Source organism: Myodes glareolus, chromosome 23 (genome assembly GCF_982192425.1).
Source record: "Myodes glareolus chromosome 23, mMyoGla1.1, whole genome shotgun sequence".
NCBI lineage: Eukaryota > Metazoa > Chordata > Mammalia > Rodentia > Cricetidae > Myodes > Myodes glareolus.
Genome location: NC_142048.1, coordinates 4185273 through 4204000, shown reverse-complemented (window position 1 = coordinate 4204000; position 18728 = coordinate 4185273). Strand labels below are relative to the sequence as shown.

The 18728-nt window shown below is 52.8% G+C and overlaps 1 protein-coding gene across 1 annotated transcript; it reads right to left on the bottom strand.

The window, feature by feature from the left end:
• Window positions 1-5354: 5354 nt before the first annotated feature.
• On the bottom strand, window positions 5355-17247 carry Plvap (plasmalemma vesicle associated protein). Its single transcript, XM_048427225.3, has 6 exons — window positions 16815-17247; window positions 13286-13382; window positions 12480-13183; window positions 11877-11934; window positions 11709-11790; window positions 5355-5950 (listed from the first exon to the last, which is right to left on the bottom strand). The coding sequence occupies exons 1-6, from the start codon at window positions 17178-17180 to the stop codon at window positions 5944-5946; spliced, it is 1314 nt and encodes a 437-aa protein (XP_048283182.3). The 5' UTR covers window positions 17181-17247; the 3' UTR covers window positions 5355-5943.
• Window positions 17248-18728: the final 1481 nt, after the last annotated feature.

Genomic DNA, 18728 nt, shown 5'->3' with positions numbered 1-18728 from the left:
CAGCCTACGACCAGCTGTTGGGATAACACCTGATCTAATAGTTCATTAAAATAAAACCTTAGATGGTGATAAAGACTTAAATAGTCCCAAAGAATTAACAGCTAAAGCAGAAGAGGAACTGACAATAGTTGAGAAAAAAGTTACAGGAGGCACATGTGGATAGGATAAATCCACAGCTTAGTTGTATTCTCGTCATATTAATTTTAATACAGAGAGATGATATTATATTCAGTGTAGATAGATAATCTTCAACCTCTTCAAAGAGCTGTAAAAAATGGCCTTTAATCTAACTTAGAGTTCCGTGGTAGTGAGACACAATTGCTCCTGGCAACACCGATCTATTCCCGAGAGAATGTTGAGTACCAAAGACTCCACCTGGAGCCTTTTTGGTAGAACTGGTAAAGAAATGCCCATACCTCAGCCACTGACAGAGATACAGAGTATCCGTAAATGGATAAAACAGGACTGTCATATTCTGCCAAGACAGGGTAAGATAGTTCTGAAAAGTTTCTCGCCTTTGAAAATGGTCTGTCAGTTTGGCCTTAGCCAAAGTTGGTCGCTTCAACATTACAAATGAGACTTTGGGTGATTGCCCAGGTAGTCAGTTGTCTCTGTCATTTGTTGTACAATTTGGAAGTTTCTCAATTACACTTCCTGTTTTCTCAAGTAATATTGTTTCCCTTCTCAGATATTCAATGGAGTTGAAGATTAGATAATTGTAGTTACCTTCCTCATTATTTAGACAAGCTTATTTTCAATGCATTATTTAGACTCCTTGAAATAGAATGTTTAGTAAAACTTTTGCTATATGTTCCTTCCTTAATATTGTTTACTGTTTGTAATTTTATATTTGGTATCTGTTCCTATTGTATATAGTTGTATTGGGTTTGGATCGATCTTGTTCAGACAAAAGGGGGAGATGATGGGGAAACTCTGTCAACCAATCACATCTAATTAAGGCGTGGCAACTTGGACCCCAGGGAGAAAAACAGGGAGGACCCAGGTGAGTGGTCTCTCTACGCAGTGCCAGCTGGACAGATAGGACGTCGGACCTCCCGCTCTTGTAGCGTGAGTGTTCCCTTTTTAACAATTAAAATATCACTGTTATTCTTGAGCTGGCCTGGTTATTTATCGTACCAACCCAATTCACCAACATGTAAGAGCTATCTAGAAATATGCCTAGGCCATTGGCCAAACAGTTTTAACTTAAAAAAGATTTTATCTATTATGTATACAGCATTTTTCCTGCAAGTCTACCTGCATGCCAGAAGAGGGCACCAGATCTCATTATGAATGGTTGTGAGCCAGTGCTGCTCCTAACGGCTAAGCCATCTCTCCAGCCCACAGGCTGATAGCAAGTTTTAATGTGTGTGTGTGTGTGTGTGTGTGTGTGTGTGTGTGTGTGTGGTGAGGGGGATCTGTGGGTTTGTGAGCTGGAGACACGGGAACTTGGGAGACCATGGTTGCTGGGAACCAAACTCAAATCTTCTTGAGCCGGGCCGTGGTGGTGCATGCCATTAATCCCAGCATTGGGGAGGCAGAGGCAGGCAGATCTCTGGGAGGTCAAAGCCAGCCTGGTCTGCAGAGTGAGTTCCAGGACTGGCTCCATAGCTACTGAGAATCCCTGTCTTGGAAAACGAAATCCTTGGGCTGGAGAGAAGGCTCAGCGGTTAAGATCACTAACTGCTCTTCCAGAGGACCAAGGTTCAGTTCTTAGCACCTACATGTCAGGTCACAACTGTCTTTAACTTCGGTTTTAGGGGACCCAATACCCCTACTCAGAGATGCATGCAGGTAAAATACCAATGCATATAAAATAAAAATAAACTATTTGCTGAGCAATGGTGCACACCTTTAATCCCAGCACTCAGAAGTTTGAGGCCAGCATGGGCTACAGAGCAAGTTCCAGGACAGACTCCAAATCTACACAGTAAAACAAGAAACAAAGTCCTCTTCAGCTGCAAATGTTTTATCTGCAGAGCCATCTCACCAATCCCTTCTCAAATATTTTTTGTTTGGTTGGTTTTTTTTTTGTTTTTTTTTGTTTTTTTTTTTTTGAGAAAGGGTTTCTTTGTAGTTTTTGTAACAGGTCCTGGAACTTGCCCTGTAGACCAGGAGTGGGATTAAAGGCATGTGTCACCATCACCCCGTAATTTGTATTTATTTTTAGTTCTTTTTTTTAATATTTATTTATTTATTATGTATACAATATTCTGTCTGTGTGTACGTCTGCAGGCCAGAAGAGGGCACCAGACCTCATTACAGATGGTTGTGAGCCACCATGTGGTTGCTGGGATTTGAACTCAGGACCTTTGGAAGAGCAGGCAATGCTCTTAATCACTGAGCCATCTCTCCAGCCCCCTTATTTTTAGTTCTTTTAAAAATAATTTATTTTTATTTTATGTGCATTGGATTGCACGTATGTCTGTGAGGATGTTAGATCTTGGAGTTACAGACGGTTGTGAGCTGTCAGCTCTTAACCACTGAGCTATCTATCACTCCAGCCCCTAATTTTAGTTTCTGAGGCTGAGTCTTTGAAGATGGCACTGGCCTCGGTCACCAGGATCCTCATCAGTGCACCACTGGGCACAAATGTTCCCAATTTACCGTTCAGAAAACGGAGGCTCAGGGAAATGGCCTCGGGCTTGGGGTTTGAGCAGTCAATTACACCCCACATTGAACTTTGTCAGGGTCTCTGTAACAGCCAACATTGTAGGGTGCTGGGGACGGCACTTAGGTTTCATAGCATGGCTACAAGGAGAGGCGTCTGTGCTGTATCTGCTGAGGCCGCCAGGGGGCGTCAGGGAGGCTGGGTCGCCTGGTGTAGCGGTAGTCGGCCAGCAGAGGGTAAGCGTCCCTCGCGTAACTCCCAGCCGCCCGTCCTCATCAATGAGACGCCTGTCGTTCCAACGCTTGTCCCAGGCCAGATTCTGCCTTGAACAGGGGAAGGGTCCCTTGGCGCCTCGCCCTGGGTGGGGCCGGACCTCTGGGCAGCTCGCCCACTGCGGGCCGCCTGCCTCGGGGCTGGCACACAGCTGCGTGGAGGCCTTGGCCGCTGTCCCTTTTTTCCAAGAAGGGTGAGGAGTTTGTGGGAAGCGGCGGGGGGTTATTTATAGAGGACGCAGGAAATCCCCAAAGAATCAGGGCCTCACCCAGCGGAGGCGGTTATGACCGGGCACTGGGCCCCTTTCCGACAGGGAGCACTGCATGGGGCCTGGGAGCCAGGATAAGACTGGCGCCCCAAGGGACAAGGACCATACCTCCGTAATCAAGGAAGGCTGCTTGGAGGAGGGGTCAGAGAAAGTTGAGCCAAGCCCCTGCCCCTTGTTCGTAGGTGTGAGTGGTGCTGTCCACACTTGTGGGCGTGCGGATCCAAGGGGACATACAAGCCAGACGAGGGCACAGGGGGAGACCTTACAGGTCAGGTCTCACTGCTCAGCATCCTCCCGTCTCTCCCCACAGCGCTGGGTTTGAGGTGAATGGTCACCCTAGCCTTTATGTGGGTTCTGGAACTGAGTCTTAGTTCCTCCAGCTTGAGCAACAAGTACTCTCACCCATGGAGACATCGCCCTGGCATGCACGGTTTGACATTTCATTTTACAAATTCTTGTCTCGAACAGAGAAGTTTCTCAGGCAAAGAAAAGCAATGCCCGGCATGTTAGTGTGTCTGCAGTGCTGAGGCAGAAGGCTTGATACGAAAAATCAGCTCCACAGATGTTGGGACAGTTTTTTTAAAAAATGGGGCTAGCCAGGTGTGGTGGTATGTACCCTAACACTTGATGAGGCAGAGGCAGGAGGATCTCTGAGTTGGAGGCTAGCCTGGACTACATAGTGAGACTCTAGTCTCAAACATAAACCAAGCAAATGAGAGCCTAATCAGTACTTCAGAGAGCAGCAAGGGCGCATCAGGTCTGAGCTGACAAAGGGGCTAAGAAACTAGACCTTGTTTGTAGGGTAATGGGGAGCAATGGGGGGGGGGGGTGAGAGAGAAACAGACTCCATGTCCATAGAAAGACGGCTATGGGCCAGTACAGGACCCTACTGAGGCAGTGGCTGGCGACAGGCCTTTTCTTTAGTAGGGTGTCATGTCAGCAATGGGCTGCCTGCCCCAGCACTTTCCACTTGAGGGAACTGTTAACCGTGGTTGGTAGAGGTGGGGTTTCTGTGTGGCCCCGGCTGGCCAGGAAGCCACTCTGCCTCAGTCTCCCAGGCAGCTGAGGTTACAGATCTGGGACACGGTGTCTGGGAAGAGGAAACAGAGGCCGAGTTGGAGTGAGATTCTCACCCAGGACTGCAGCTATCAGCTCTTAATCAGGCTGTGGTCACCAGGTCGGCTTCATCACAGGGCTCAGGCTCAGGGCCAGGGACATCCCCAGTTCCTTGGGGCCTCCAGCCCGGCTGTCCCGGCGGCCTCCCAGGCTGACCCTGGTGGCCTGGTTGGCCGGGACCCAGCTGAGTGTTTCCTGCAGTGACAGGCTCTCGCCCGTGTTTCCGGATCCAGGAAATATCGCAGCTTTGTCCCTGAGGAGCAGTGGCAGAGTGTGGCATGGCCGGCCACGTGATTGATCCCCGGCTCCCGCCCAGGCCAGTGCTGGGGAGTAGCCTTCTCCTGGGCACTTTCTGCCTGCGTAGCATCGATGGCTCCTGCTTGCTGCCCAATTCTTAGGAACAAGCTTCAGGGTTGGGGGGCTGCTCTCACACCTCAGTCCCCTGCCTCAGCCCCACACCCCACCCATGCTGACATGCCTGCTCCATGTGCTTGGCTGAGTTCATTACCTCTCGCCGGGCTGGTCTCCACTGGGGCCATGCTCCGCTTTGCATCTGGCTCCTTCCAAACTCTGTACCAGCAGTCGGTAGGACAGATTTCATTTTAATTTATTTTTGATAATTGGAAGAGTTTCTTGTAGCCCAGGCTGGCCTTGAAATCCTGATCCTCCTGCTTCAGCCTCCTGGGTGCCGGTACAGCAAATGTGCACCACCACACCTAGTTCCTGTGGAAATGGGGCCCAGGGTGCCTCCTGTACCGCGCAGGACCATACTGAAGGGCACCTCCTCCACGGCTGGCCATGGACTTAAAGCATACACTCTATGTGCTTCTCTGCTGCCCTGAGGCCAGTGGGCGGTGCTGATCCTCTGGGTGCAGGAAGTTGTGAGCTGCCATGTGGGTGCGGGAACCAACTTTGGGTCCTCTCCAAGAATAGCCAGTGCCCTAAACTGCTGAGCCATCTCTGTAGCCCCCAATTCCAATTGGCACTCACCAATCACCCCTCAGGAGGCCGAAGTAGAGTCAAAGTCAACCTGGAATACAGTGAGACCCAGTCTACAGAGAAGAAAAAGAATAAGTAGAGACAGCCTTCAAAGAACTCTGTGATATTTATTGTGTGCCACTAATAACTTTAAGGGGTACAAGAAGGGCAGAGTGTGGGGAAGCACCCCTCCAGGCTCTGAGATCCACGGGGACCTTCGCCTGTGGGGAGGACAGGAGCCTGGGAAAGGGTTTAAAATAATGAAGTCTTGTGTTTCTAGGGGCCTTGAAGCCCTCCAAGGGAGGCCTGGAAACTCTCCAGAAAGACCTGGAAACAGCCAGGGCCTTTAAGGGGAGCTTGGAAAGTTCCAAGGGAGCTGAGGCCAGGCCTCCTGATCTCACCTCCTGGGTCAGACGAGTGATAAGGAAGCTGAAGGAGGTGCCCAGAGTGGCAGCTGAGCTGTGGGTACTTTGTGAGCGAGTGGGTGCCATTCTGGTCACCCCACAGCTGTATATGCCTTAAACCCAGTGTCGGGGGATGGTGCAGAGCAGGGGACAGTGAGGAGGGGCAGGGGCGGCATGGGAATGGAGATTGCTGGCCATGGGGGTTCAGCAGGTGTCCAACGCTGTGGGCATCTGGCTGGTCCCATCCACAGGTGGGCAAGTCGCACGCCCAGGGTCCCGCAACAGCTGCTTCCTCAGCCACTGGGGAAGGAAGAGGCAGAAAGCATGGACAGAGGCCGAGGAGCCAGGGGCTGGCTTCAGACTCACAGCCCTCCTGCCTCAGCGTCCTTCTTGTTAGGAGTCTGCCTTTCTTTCCTTTCTTTAGTCATTCCGAGACAGTCTGAGTGAGCCTGCATTTCCCCCCCCCCCCCCCACACACACACCCTCCATGTCCCTTGGGACTAGCAGAGTCCACAGCTTCAGAAGCTGACACCAAGGCCCCATCCCTTCAGCCTGGGACATCAGCCCCACCCAAGTGCCAACAATTCTGAGAGGCTTCCGCCCCCCCCCCCCCCAGCATCTCTCGGTCTAGAATACCCCTCCCCCCCAGGCCTGGTAGAGGAGGTTGGTGAGGTCAGAGGTGGAGCTGAGGCATTTCCTGGTGGGGAGGGGGAGTTTGCAGCTAAGTCTGGCTTCCTCTCCCCCTCCCTTCCTTCCCCAATTCTTCCCTGGGGCCCCTAGGTCTCACGTTCTGGCTGGCTCTGGGTCCCCTCCCTGGCTCCAGCTGTGATCCCATCTAGGACTGCCTGGTGGACTTCTGCTCTTGTCCAGGTCACTTCCCCCAAATCAACCCGAGTGAACCAGTGAGTCTCCATGTACTCCAAGCCCCAAAGTCCTAGCCACAGGCATGAGGAGGACTGTTCTTTCCTTGGTCGCTCCTTCCCAGGCAAGCTACCCAGAATCCCCAGGCTCCTCCCTTGTCTAGGTCCCTGGTTAAAAGTCCCTTCCTCAATGAGCTGCCCCTGTGAAAGATCCCAGCAGAGTCTGTGTCTCCCACAATGTCAGAAGTTAAGGAGAAATAATAAAATCACAGGCCAGCAAGAGGGCTCAGTGGGCAGAGGTGCTTGCAGCCCAGCCTGACAGTCTGAATTCAGTCCCCTGGAGCCACAGGGTGGAAGGAGAAAGCGGCTGCTACAAGTGGTCCTGGCCTCCACACATGTTCTGACATGTGCACAAGTGCCATCAGTCCCCGTCTAAAAACTCTGAGAAACCTCACAAGATGCATCCGTTTCCGCACGCCGAATACTTGGCTAGTACATTCAGGTCTGTCTTCCTTTGTTTTTGAGACAGGGACTCACTGGGTAGATCAGGCTGGCCTCAAACACCCAGAGATCCCCCTGCCTCTGTGGTCCAGGTACGGAGAAGACAGACACAGGTCATCACACTTATCCAAATAAGTCTCCAGGTGTGGGCTGTTCCGGAGTGAATGTCTCAGCAGGACAACTTGGGGGACCGGGGAGGCAGGCGCGTGGGCCGTGTGGGGCCCCCAGCCTACTCCTGCAGCCTGTCTCAACTGACCTCACATGGTCTCCTCCTGACTCTGAGCTCCTCCAGGCTGTGAGACCTGAGTATCAGGACTCACACTGGCAGAGAAAGCAGGAAGGCCAGCAGTTCACGGCCAGTCTCAGCTACGTGGGGAGTTTGAGGCCAGCCTGGGCTACATGAGACCTTTTCTCAACACTCCCCCTCAAAGAAAACAAACAAAAAAATAATCCCAAACCAAACTTAAGAAATGGAACCTTCAGGCACAGAGAAGAACCGGCTTGGATGGAGCGCGGTAGGTCAGTGAACCAGTTCAGATGCTGGCCACCTAGCCCCGTCCCCATGAATTGAGCTCAATCAGTTCAATCCCTGAGACCCACAGGGTAGAGGAGACAACTGCTCCCTACAGGGTGCCTGGCATGCTGTGGCTCTCACAGTCTCAGACAAATAAATCTAATGGTAACTTTTAAACAAAAGGAGGAACAATTGTTTGATATTTGCTACCACGTTTTGGTTCCCCTCCCTGCCCCCTACTCCTGTCTGCAGTGTAAACAGAGTAGGAGAAGGCTCAGTGGGAAAGAAACCTTACTTTCTAGCAAGGTGACCTGAGTTGGAATCCTCAGGGGCCCAATTAAAAAGCAGTTGCTGGCTAGGTGTGGTGGCACACACCTTCAATCCCAGGCCTTGAAGCTGGAGGATCTCTGTAAGTTTGAGGTCAGCCTGGGCTACACAATGAGACCTTGTCTCAAAGAAACAAAAATAAATAAATTGTAAATTTATTTAAATAAATTGTAAATTATAAATAAATAAAAAAATAATAAACCCAAGAAGTTGGGTGTCTCTGCACCAGCAGCTGTGACCCGAACGCCTGGAGGAGCCTGGGGCCAGGGCCCAAGTAGCTCCAAGTTCAGTGAGAGTCCTGGTTTCAAGGGCATTAGCTGGACAAGGACAGAAAACACCGTTGTCTCCCTCTGGTTTCCACAGGGGTCTACACAGGTCACACACCATACACAAGGACATTTGGATGTGGAAATACTGTCTTTTAAAAGTTGGTTCTGGAGGCTGGAGCTCAGTGGGTAAGAGCACTGGTTGCTCTCGCAGAGGACCCAGCTTTGGTTCTCAGCACCCACATGGTGGCTCTTGTAACTCTAGTTCCAGGGACCTGACACCTTCTTCTGGCCTCCACAGGCACCTGGAGCACAGGCAGACACACAGAAAACACTCATACGCATACAATAAAAATAAACAGATAAATAAATACTAAGTAACAAAACGGGAATGTGTGGTACCTGGGGTAGCGGTGCACCCCTTTAGTCCCAGCACTCAGGGGAATCTCTATGGGCTGGAGGCCGGCCTGGTCTCCTGATCCCCAAGAGATCCTGTCTCAAAATAATGAAACTAAATAATTATATGACTGTGGAGACAGGCATCAGCCCCAGCATCAGCCCCAGCATGACTTACTTACTTCTTTTTTCTTTTCTTTTCTTTCCTTTTTAGGACAGGGTCTCTCTGTGTAGCCCTGGCTGTCTTGGAACTGGCTCTGTAGACCAGGTTGACCTGAAACTCAGGAAGATCCACCTGCCTCTGCCTCCTCAGTGTTGGGGTTTAAGGCGTGTGCCACCACCACCTGGCACCTGGACTTGCAAGGCTCGTGAAGGAAGGTCTGAGTTTTGGGATCAGCAAGGTTGATATATAGCCAGATGGTATCTCAAAATAAAACAATCAGACAAGGAGTGCACATCTGCCTAGCAAGTGTGAGAGCAAGGAGAGAGGGAGGGATGGCTGTGGACAGTGAGGAAGAAGGCCCTTGGAGGCATAGCCCCAGTCCCTGGGGAAGGCCCTTCCTAGTGTCCTGAAGGCCTAAGTGAGCATTGTCCCTCAGCACAGACGTCATTCAAGGTAAACAATGTCAAAAACTTCCCCCGGTTCTCAGCTGAGACCGGACAGTCCTGGGCGGGCAGCCCAGCCCTGTGCGTGACCCTGATGAGTCCTCAGTCCCCTCCTCTGAAAAGTGGGCATCAGAATAGAGATTGCCCAGCCAAGAAGGACGGGGAGGGAGGGTGGCCTGGAGGGGGAGGGACCTACTCCTCTGTCTCTTTTCATCGTGTTCAATATTTTCTTTACTTGCCCACTTTCCTTCTTTCAAAAAAGTATTCATTATGTAGTCTTGAACTTGCAGCCCCCTGCCTCAGCCTTCCAGGTTCTGTGTTCATAGCCTGTGCCATGAAAGCTGACTTTCTGTCCTGCCTTTTCACAGGATGATCCAGAGCCGGAGGCCAACCAAGCTACACACATCAGACACCACCTCCAAAACCCGTCACAGCTCAGCAGTAAGGCTGCTGCTCCTTCAGAGGAGCAGCAGACACCAGGGCCTTCAGACACCAGGGCCCTCACACACACACAGAGACGAGATAAAAAGGCTGGTGTGGTGCTGTGCGTCAGCAGGATATGCTAAAAATGTGGAGGTAGAAGGTTGAGTTTGGGGCCGACCTGGGCTACACATTGGGGCAGGGTAATGTGTTACACACCTTTAATCTCAGCACTCAGGAGGCAGAGGCAGGTGGATCTCTGTGAGTTAGAGGCCAGCCTGGTCTACAGAGTGAGTTCCAGGATAGCCAGAGATACACAGAGAAACCCTGTCTCAAAAAATAAAAAGAAAGAAAGAAAGGAAGGAAGGAAGGAAGGAAGGAAAGAAGGAAGGAAGGAAGGAAGAGAAAAGAAAGAAAGAGAACTCCTAACTACAGAGTGATCTCTGGAACTAACTCCCTGGTAGCTTCCCACTTGGAGCCTAACAAAGACACAAGTCTGGCCACCATGTGATGGTTCAGGCAGTCAGAATCTAGATCTAGGGACCCAACGGGATTTGGTTTAAATTCCCAAAGACTGTGGCTGGAGAGATGGCTCCATTTTTAAGGGCACTATCTTTCAGAGGACGTGGGTTCAATTCCCAGCACCCACGTGGCAACTCATAACCATCTCTAATAGGATCTGATGCCCTCTTCTTGTGTGCAGACAGACATGCAGACAAGCCGTCAAGATACAAATCCCAGAGACTGCTCTGATTCTTGGAAGAAAGCTGCTAACAGGAATGGAGTCCTCTGTAGCCCTGGATGGCCTTGAATTTTTAACCCTCCTGCCTCAGCCTCCCGAGTGCTGAGATTACAGGTGAGCACAGGACCTAAGCCGACCAGGTCACCCAGGTCGGGGGCCCTGCAGGAGCAATCCCTGAACCACCTTTCCTATGACATACACACGGTGTCTCCAACGGACCACTGGGCTGCTGACACATTAAGGTAGTGTGGGTGTTGGGCCAGATGCCCTAGGCATGCTCCAAGGACAGCCCTGGTCCCTGTCTCTGACTGTGGACATCACTTTACAGTTACCATTTGACAATCTTCACCTTGCCTCATGCTGTAACCCCAGGCTTCCCAGTGTGCCACCACACAGGCTCCCATGACTACTTAATCCCTATTTTTATCAAGCATGGGGTGCACCTATGCCACGGCTGGAGTCCATTCTCTCCTCCTGCTGTGTGGTCCTGGAGATGGAACTTGGGCTGTCAGGCTTAGCAACAAGCTCCTCTACCCACTGACCTGTCACCAACCCAACTTCCACTCTGTGAGGCGCTGGAGCAGGGGGACAGCTCCATGAAGCCTGGCTGTGGGGCAGAAGGACCTGAATTCAATCCCAGAACACAGGTTAAAAAGCTGTGTGTGGGCCGGGCGGTGGTGGCGCATGCCTTTAATCCCAGCACTGGGGAGGCAGAGGCAGGTGGATCTCTGTGAGTTTGTGCTCAGCCTGATCTACAGAGTGAGTTCCAGGACAGCCAGGGCTACACAGAGAAACCCTGTTCTCTGTGAGAAATGGTAGTCAGGGCTGGGCTCCAGCTTGTGCGTTCAGACACTCACAGGATACACAGGGTACACAGGGTACACGGAAGACACTCAGAGCACGCCTCACAGTCTCTATCCACAGACCTTCCCCGCCCAGCCGCCCAGGACACCAGGCCCTTTGCTTTTCTTCCTCCAGTTCACAGTCCAAAGTCCTGCCATACCTTAGTATACAGCAGGCACTCCATTATACCTTGGTATACCTGCCATGCCCTAGTATACAGCAGGCACTTCATTATGCCTTGGTATACCTGCCATGCCCTAGTATACAGCAGGCACTCCATTATGCCTTGGTATACTTGCCATGCCCTAGTATACAGCAGGCACTTCATTATGCCTTGGTATACCTGCCATACCTTAGTATACAGCAGGCACTCCATTATGCCTTGGTATACCTGCCATGCCCTAGTATACAGCAGGCACTCCACTATGCCTTGGTATACTTTCCATGCCCTAGTATACAGCAGGAACTCCATTATGCCTTGGTATACCCGCCATCCCTCCATTATAGAGGCAGCAAGTGTGGATTCTGCCTCCCTCTTTATCCATGGTTCTGGGATGAAGACCTCAGCCGGTGGGTACCTCACCTGGGTGGGACTGCAGGGTTGACCATTGGGAAACGCTGGGACTCCAGGATCTTTTTCTTGAAGTCCTCCAGGCTAGCAGGATCTGTAGGAAAAATGAGGGTTTGTGTGTGCAGCCTCGGAGAGGAGAGCTGGGGTGGGGAGCCAGGTGTTCCTCTGGCTGTCACTCACCTATGGGTGGAGGGTTTGGGGGTGGGCTGAAGAGTCTTGGCGGAGTGGCAGGCTGTGACTGGAGAAAGAGAAGGAGAGGTTAGAGGAGTTGGTGCCCTCTGTGCCCTACAAATGCCTAAGCAACCTAGTTGGGTGGGTTTTTTGTTGGTGATGGTTTGTGTTTTGAAACAGTCTCTCTGTGTAGTCCTGGCTGTCCTTGAATTTACTTTTTAGAACAGGCTGGCCTCGAACTCATAGAAGTCCTTCTGCCTGTGTATGCTGAGTGTTGGGATTAGAGACCATGCTCAGCTCAAGGAACCTAGATCTTAACCCAGACCATCCTGAAGCATCACGGAGGGGCTTAACTTGGGCGGGAAATCGAGGCCACCACAAAGCCATCATCTGCAACCCTCAGCGTACCCCTGATCCTTCAATTGGACTCAACTCCACTCCAAACCCGGTTCCCGCCATTTGGCCAGAGCAAAGTTCACCTGGACCTAACCCTGACCCAGCTTTCTTCCTTCAGTGGCATCCTCCGTCCGCTCCCACCTACTTCCCAGGTTGACCCTTCCGGGACCCCACTGCGCCCAGGGCACCCATCTCCACCCAGCCGACCAGGCCCACCTTGGCCTTGACACAGGTGTCCAGCGCGCTGATGCGCACGTCCACTTCGGTGCGCAGGTGCTCCAGCTCGCGCTTGCGCGCCTCCAGCTCACGCTGCAGGCCTTCCTTCTGCGAGCGCAGAGTCGCTTTCTCCTCCAGCGCCAGCTGCGTCTGGCGAGCGCACTCCGCCCGCAGCTGGTTCTCGCGTGCCTTCGCCTCCGCCTCGCCGCGCGCCCGCGCCTCCTGCGTGCTCTGAGCCCCGCGCTCCACCTCCAGCTTCTGCCGCCGCAGCTCCGAGTTCTCGCGGGTCACGCGCTCGATGCCCATGCGCAGCTCGCGCGCCTTCTCGTCCACCTTGTTGCTCAGGATACTGGGCAGGTTCTCGCACGTCCGGCGGAGGGTCTCGGGCATCAGCGGAGGGTAGTGGTAGCTCAGGCTATCCAGGGATCGCGGGATCAACGAATCCCGCCAAATACTCAGCGCATCTGCATGGAGCTTGTCGTGATCCAGCGGGAGGCACAGGTCCCGCACCTTGCGCAGCTCCTCCTCGGTCACCTGCTGCTCCTGCTGCTGTCGCTCCCGCGCTTTGCCACAGGCCGACAGCTGCTCCTCCGCACGCTGCTTTTCCGCCAGCAGACTCTCCTTGTCCTTGGCGCACACCGCCTTCTCCTTGGCCACTTCCATCTCCAACGTCTTAGCCTTCTCGCCCAGCTTAAAGAGCAAGGCTGCGGGGCCGGGGCGAGAGGAGGTGAGCCCAGGCTGGTCCTTAAGCTTTGAGGTCGTCGTCGTCCCCCACTCCCCACCCGCCTGCCAGGACCCGCATTTACCTTCGCAGGTCTTGTTGTTCTCCTTCAGCTGTTCCAAGCACTGCTTTTCGCTCAGGATGATGGCGACCATGAACCGGTGGTAGTTTATGTTGGTGGCCTGCAGGTGTAGGCACACAACACGGCTGAGCACCCATCTCCAGGGCCGCACACACAGTGGTCCCCTCCACACCCTTAGAGGGTTGTAGGTCTGAGTGACCTCCAAAAGTTTGACTGGAACTGGGCTGGAGCTCCTTCATTGGTTGAGCCCATTCAGTTGGTGAGGGACTTGCACAAGGCCCCGAGTTCATGAACTAGGTGTGCCAGCTCTTACCTGTAACCTCAGCACTGGGGAGGCTGAAGTAGGACAACCCCCAGAAGTTAGAGGCCAGCCTGGATCACAGAGAAAGGCTGTCTTGTTTGTTGTTTGATTGTTTGAGATGGGGTCTGGAGTCTTGGCTGCCCTGGAACTCCCTATATAATAAGCCAGGCTGGCCTCCCACTCACAGAGGTCCTCCAGCCTGTGCCTCCTAAGTGCTAGGGTTAAAACACAGAGGCTGAGATTGGGGTTCAGTTGCCTACCTAGCAAACACAAAGCCCTGGGTTTTGTGCCCACTACCATATAAGCAAGACTTGGCTTGTGCCTGTCCTTCCACACAGGAGGAAACCGTAAATTCAAGGTCATCTTGGGCTACAGAGTAAGAGTTTATCTCAAAACAAAAACAGAGATGAGGCACAAAGTGGTGGTGCGGTGGGGGGGGGCAGAGGAAGAGGAAGCAGGGCAGAAAAATCACATTTCTTTGTACTTTGGGGAAGAGAGACCAGACAGACACCACTAGGGTGCATTTCAGGTGGCCTCTGGGCTCCTGTCCACCATAGGGAATGCAGTTTGCCAACGAACCACAGTGTCCTGAGTCAGGAGGTCATGTAGCCCAGGCTGGAAAGTCTAAAAATGTAGAATCAGGACTGGGGTATGAAAAGGTGACAGAGTGCTCACTTAGCAGTCAGGAGCCTCTGGGAAAAGTAAAACCCAGAAGCCTGGACCCTGTGTTCTCCAGTGAGGAAGTGTGGGGTACCAGGCAGGTGTTGGCTGGTGACTGCCTTGGATAGCCAAGCAGCCAGGGACTGTGCACCCCCTCAGGAGACTGCTGCTACCCAGGGCACCCTGGGACCCTGTCCTCTCCAGGGCAATCCTTGCTTTACCCCTAATTTGGTGGCTGCCAGCACCCCTGTTATTGGACCAGAAGCTGCCCTAGGCTGCAGCGTCCTGGCCTCACTGTGGTGTGGGGAGCTGCTGGGTGAACGTGGTCAGCTGTGCTCTGGGGTCTGTGGGGGGACTGCTGTCTCCAGGATCTCAGGTCTGTGACAGGCACAGGACGCGATGGCTTCAGCCCCACCCGGGAAAGGGCCTAAAACACCCTCTCTCTTTTCTCTCTCTCTCTTCTCTCTCATTCTCCTCCCTCTCCCTCTCTCTCCTCTCCCCCTATGTCTCTCAGTGTGAGACTCAGTGTCTGTGAGGGTATTTTATTGATTACTAATTAATGTAGGAGGCCATTAATGTACGTGTGTATTGTCATACCTGGGCAGGTAGGCCCGAGCAGTAGAAGAAGATAGCTGGATGTGAGTCTGGGACCAAGTCAGTAAGCAGCACACCTGCATGGTCTCCACGTTACTTGGTGTCCTGACTTCCCTCAGTGATGGAGTGTGCCTAACCTGGAAGCCAAATGAACTGCTTTCCCTCTGAGCTGCTTTAAGGTGTTTGTCACCGCGACATAAGCCAAACTAGGACGTCACCGAGGCTTCCTTACCAGGTTTGCTCAGTGGCAATTTCATTGTCACAACCTGTTACACTGCTTTCAAAAGTCAGCTAAGGCAGGAAGAATCTGTTGAGATTAGGAGTTTCAGAGGCAGGTTGGCTCCGTCACTGTCTGCTTATGTTGAAGCAAAAATGGCAAGAGAAAACCATGGTAGAGAAGTCTTGCCCCAAGGCAGCCAGCAAGCAGACAGGGTGCTGGGGAGTCTGCGAGACAAGATCCCACCAGGACCTCCTGACTATGATTCGGTCACCTCTCAGAGGCCACACAGCAGGCAGCTAAGCCTTTCACACAGGAACCTTTTTAGAATCGAATGGCAACACATCCCAATGTCCAACACCTCAGAGAAGAAGGAGATAGATAGGTAAGAACCAAGGTTAAAAAAGAAAGAAAGAAAGAATCCTTTTGTTAAGCCTTTCCCTACTGTAGTGAAGTCAGACATACTCTATATGGTTAAGAGCGCGTTCATTTTAGGGGTGGAAAACTGGGTAAGTGTTGGGGGGCAAACACGTGAGAAAGGAATCCTGGTGCTGTCATTTAAATCAATCCACAGGTCTGCAGTTCCCTGGAAGCTCTTTTCAGAGGACAGAGTTGCTCCACCGATGAGAAAGGAAGAGTTTAAGAGGAGTAGGGGGAAGATAATTAGGTGAGCACACATCCCTATACATTTTATTCTCAAAATATGGAATTATATTCTCCCTCCCTCCCCCTCCCTCCCTCTCTCCCTCCGTCTCTCTGTCTCTCAGTGTTTCTCTCGCTGTCGGGAGCTCCTGCTGCTTCAGCTCCCAAGCATTAGTGTGACAGGTGTGTGCCACCATGCCCAAGGATGGCATTCCTTTTGGTTGTGTGCGAGGTGCTGGGGATGGAACACAGCCTCATGCATGCTGAGCCAGAGCTGAGCTCTGAGCCATACCTGGGCTCAGTTAGTCCAGGTCACACTGAGGAAGAATCCATTTACCCAGCTCTGTGAAGCTGCCCTGAGCAGACACTGGCAAGAGCAGGACCCCAGCTAAACCCCAACTGCAGGTCGACAATGCTGGGGTCGGCACTGCTCCCACCCTGCTTTCACCCAGAAAGTTTCCTGAGAGGGTATTCTGCCTCTGGAGTGGATGGACCTAGCCATTAAATAAGACCAGGAGAGGTCTTATTATTAATTGAACAACCAGAGAGTAGGGTATAGTGGCCTTAATCTCAGTACTCAGGAGGCAGAGGCACGTGGTTCTCTGTGAGTTCAAGGCCAGCCTGCTCTATACAATGAGTTCCAGAACTCTCTGTGAGTTCAGGCCTTCAAGGTGGATCAACAGTAAAGGCAGCTCAGCTGACAACCTGAGCTGAATCTCTGGAGCCCGCAAGGTGGAAGGGCATTTTCTGACCTCCACACACGGACATGGCGGGTGGGCAAACATACATGTGGAATAAGTAAACCTAACTTTAAAAATCATGCTGCCTGCAGCAGACCCTTTCTGGCAGGCGATGTCTGCCGTCGTGAAAATCACACTGTTAAAGAACCTCACGAGCCGGTGAGGCACCACTGTCACCCCAGCACTCAGGAGACCGAAGCAGGAGGGTCGGGAGCTCAAGGATGTTCTTTGCTACACAGCAAGTTCTAGAACAGCCTGAACTACATAAGACTATGTTGGAAACAAAGAACGGGGAGGACTATCTAAGTTTTCTCGGGCGCAATTTAGAATTTGGGGGCACCCGGTGCTGTGGCCCAGGGCGCACAGGCTGCCTCTTACCAGGTCGCCTTGGCACTGGCGGAAGCTGGCGTTGAGGCGCTCCAGCTCACGCCTGGCGCTCAGCAGCATCTGCATGACCGCTTCCCTGGCGTGCACACTGATGTTGAGCTCTTTGGTCAGGTTCGCATTCACAACTTTCAGCTGCTCCACCTGCCTGAACAGAATGTCAGCGCGTATCTGGGAGGCATTCAGGCTGGCCTCCGTGGTGGCATGCACGTTGCCGTAGATCATGAAGAGGACCAGGCCCAGGATGATGAGGAACTGGATGAGTGACACAAAGAGGAAGAAATAGCGCAGGTAGTACCAGCAGCCGCGAGCCGCGTCCCCCGTGCGGGAGTACGGGCTGCGATCCATGGCGAGCCCCATTTGCGCAGCGTCAGTCGGGCGGGCGCACTGTCCCTCGCCTGCCTGGCCAGATCTGGGCTGCGCCAAGCAGGGGGAGTGTTTATATTACTTCTCTTAATACTTCCTCTGCCAGGCTCCTTCCTGGCCAGGAGGAAATGGGGGCTGTGGGTTATCACAACACTCCCACCCTGGCTGTTGAGGACTGATAGTCTAGGCAGAGGTGATAGATGGAGGGGTGCGGCTCCTGCTGGGTGGCTGGACTGGCTTCTTCCGCCAGGCCCGGCCTCAGTTTCCACCACCAACACCCCGAATTAGGTCGGCCAGACGATGGACACTGCACTTGGGACTATTTCTCAGTCATAGCCCGTGGAAGAGAAAACTGAGGTGCAGCTGTGACAAGAGACTGGCCCCGCGGCCCAGTCGTTACTCTGTGGCAGGCTGGGTTCAAATATGTCCAGGTCACCAAGGTGCCACCGGTCAAACCCACGAAACACAACAGTCAACCATGGGGCAGCTCTCAGGCACCCATATACAAGGAGTTTGGGGCCCAAGGCAAAGGAGTGTGGGACTGAGTTCCCACCCAGGAGCCCCGGGGACGGTTTCCACTATGGGCAACAGTAGGTGCTCAATTATTACACAGAAGAACCTCACAGAGGCCTGATCCCTGGTGGACAGTGGTTACCACCTCCCACAAATATTCCGCCAGCACGCACACTTAGGTGTCCCCAGAGTACTGTAGGATTACGGCTTGGTTCACCATTAGAACCCCTACCTAGACTTCCACATGGAGGGGCTGGGGCGTGACTCAGGGGTGGAGCCCCTGCCTAGACTCCCCCAACAGTCCAAAAATATCTGTGGGATCCGAAGTAGGAGAGCAGGATCTTGGAGTGGGGAAAAGTGAAAGAGACCTCTGTGAACTCTGATAAGGGTTGCTCCAATCTGTGCCTCAGCTTCCCCCTCTGTGACTAGAGTATTCTGTTTCTGGCCTGCTGTGATTTCAGGGTCCCAGGAGGTGGCAGGGAGCCTTGTTGGTAGATGGGGTTCCAGGAGGAGGGTCTAGATCTCTGTGGAACAACCCCCAGACAAAGATGTGAAAATTCAGGTGCACAGAGAAAAGGACTTTGGGGGTGCCCCTCAAAGCTCTGGGAGGATTTTCTGAAATCTTTTACCTGCTTACCTTACTGCCTGCTGTCCCTGCCTCCGGGTAGCCCTAACCTGTTGGGGCAAGGACAAGGAGCTGGCTAGGTGGTAGCTGTGGGGTCCAGCACGGGGAAGGTTGCCTGGGTCCAGAAGCCTGGGAAGGGATGGGATGGGGAAGGAGCTGGGTAGGCGGGTGTGGGGTTGGGAAGGAGGAAGTTCCCAGGGGTAGACAGGAAACCCTATGTGACCTTTGGCCTTTGCAGCCGGGCAATTCCTGATTCTTCCTGGCCAGCCATGGGGGTGGGGACAGTGGTACTGGGGGCTGCAGCTGGGGCCCAACCAGCCATGGCTCCAGGTTGGCCAGGCAGGCAGGGGCCACAGTTTGGTGTCAAGTTGGGGTCTGGCATGCCACCTGGCTGTCATGTGACC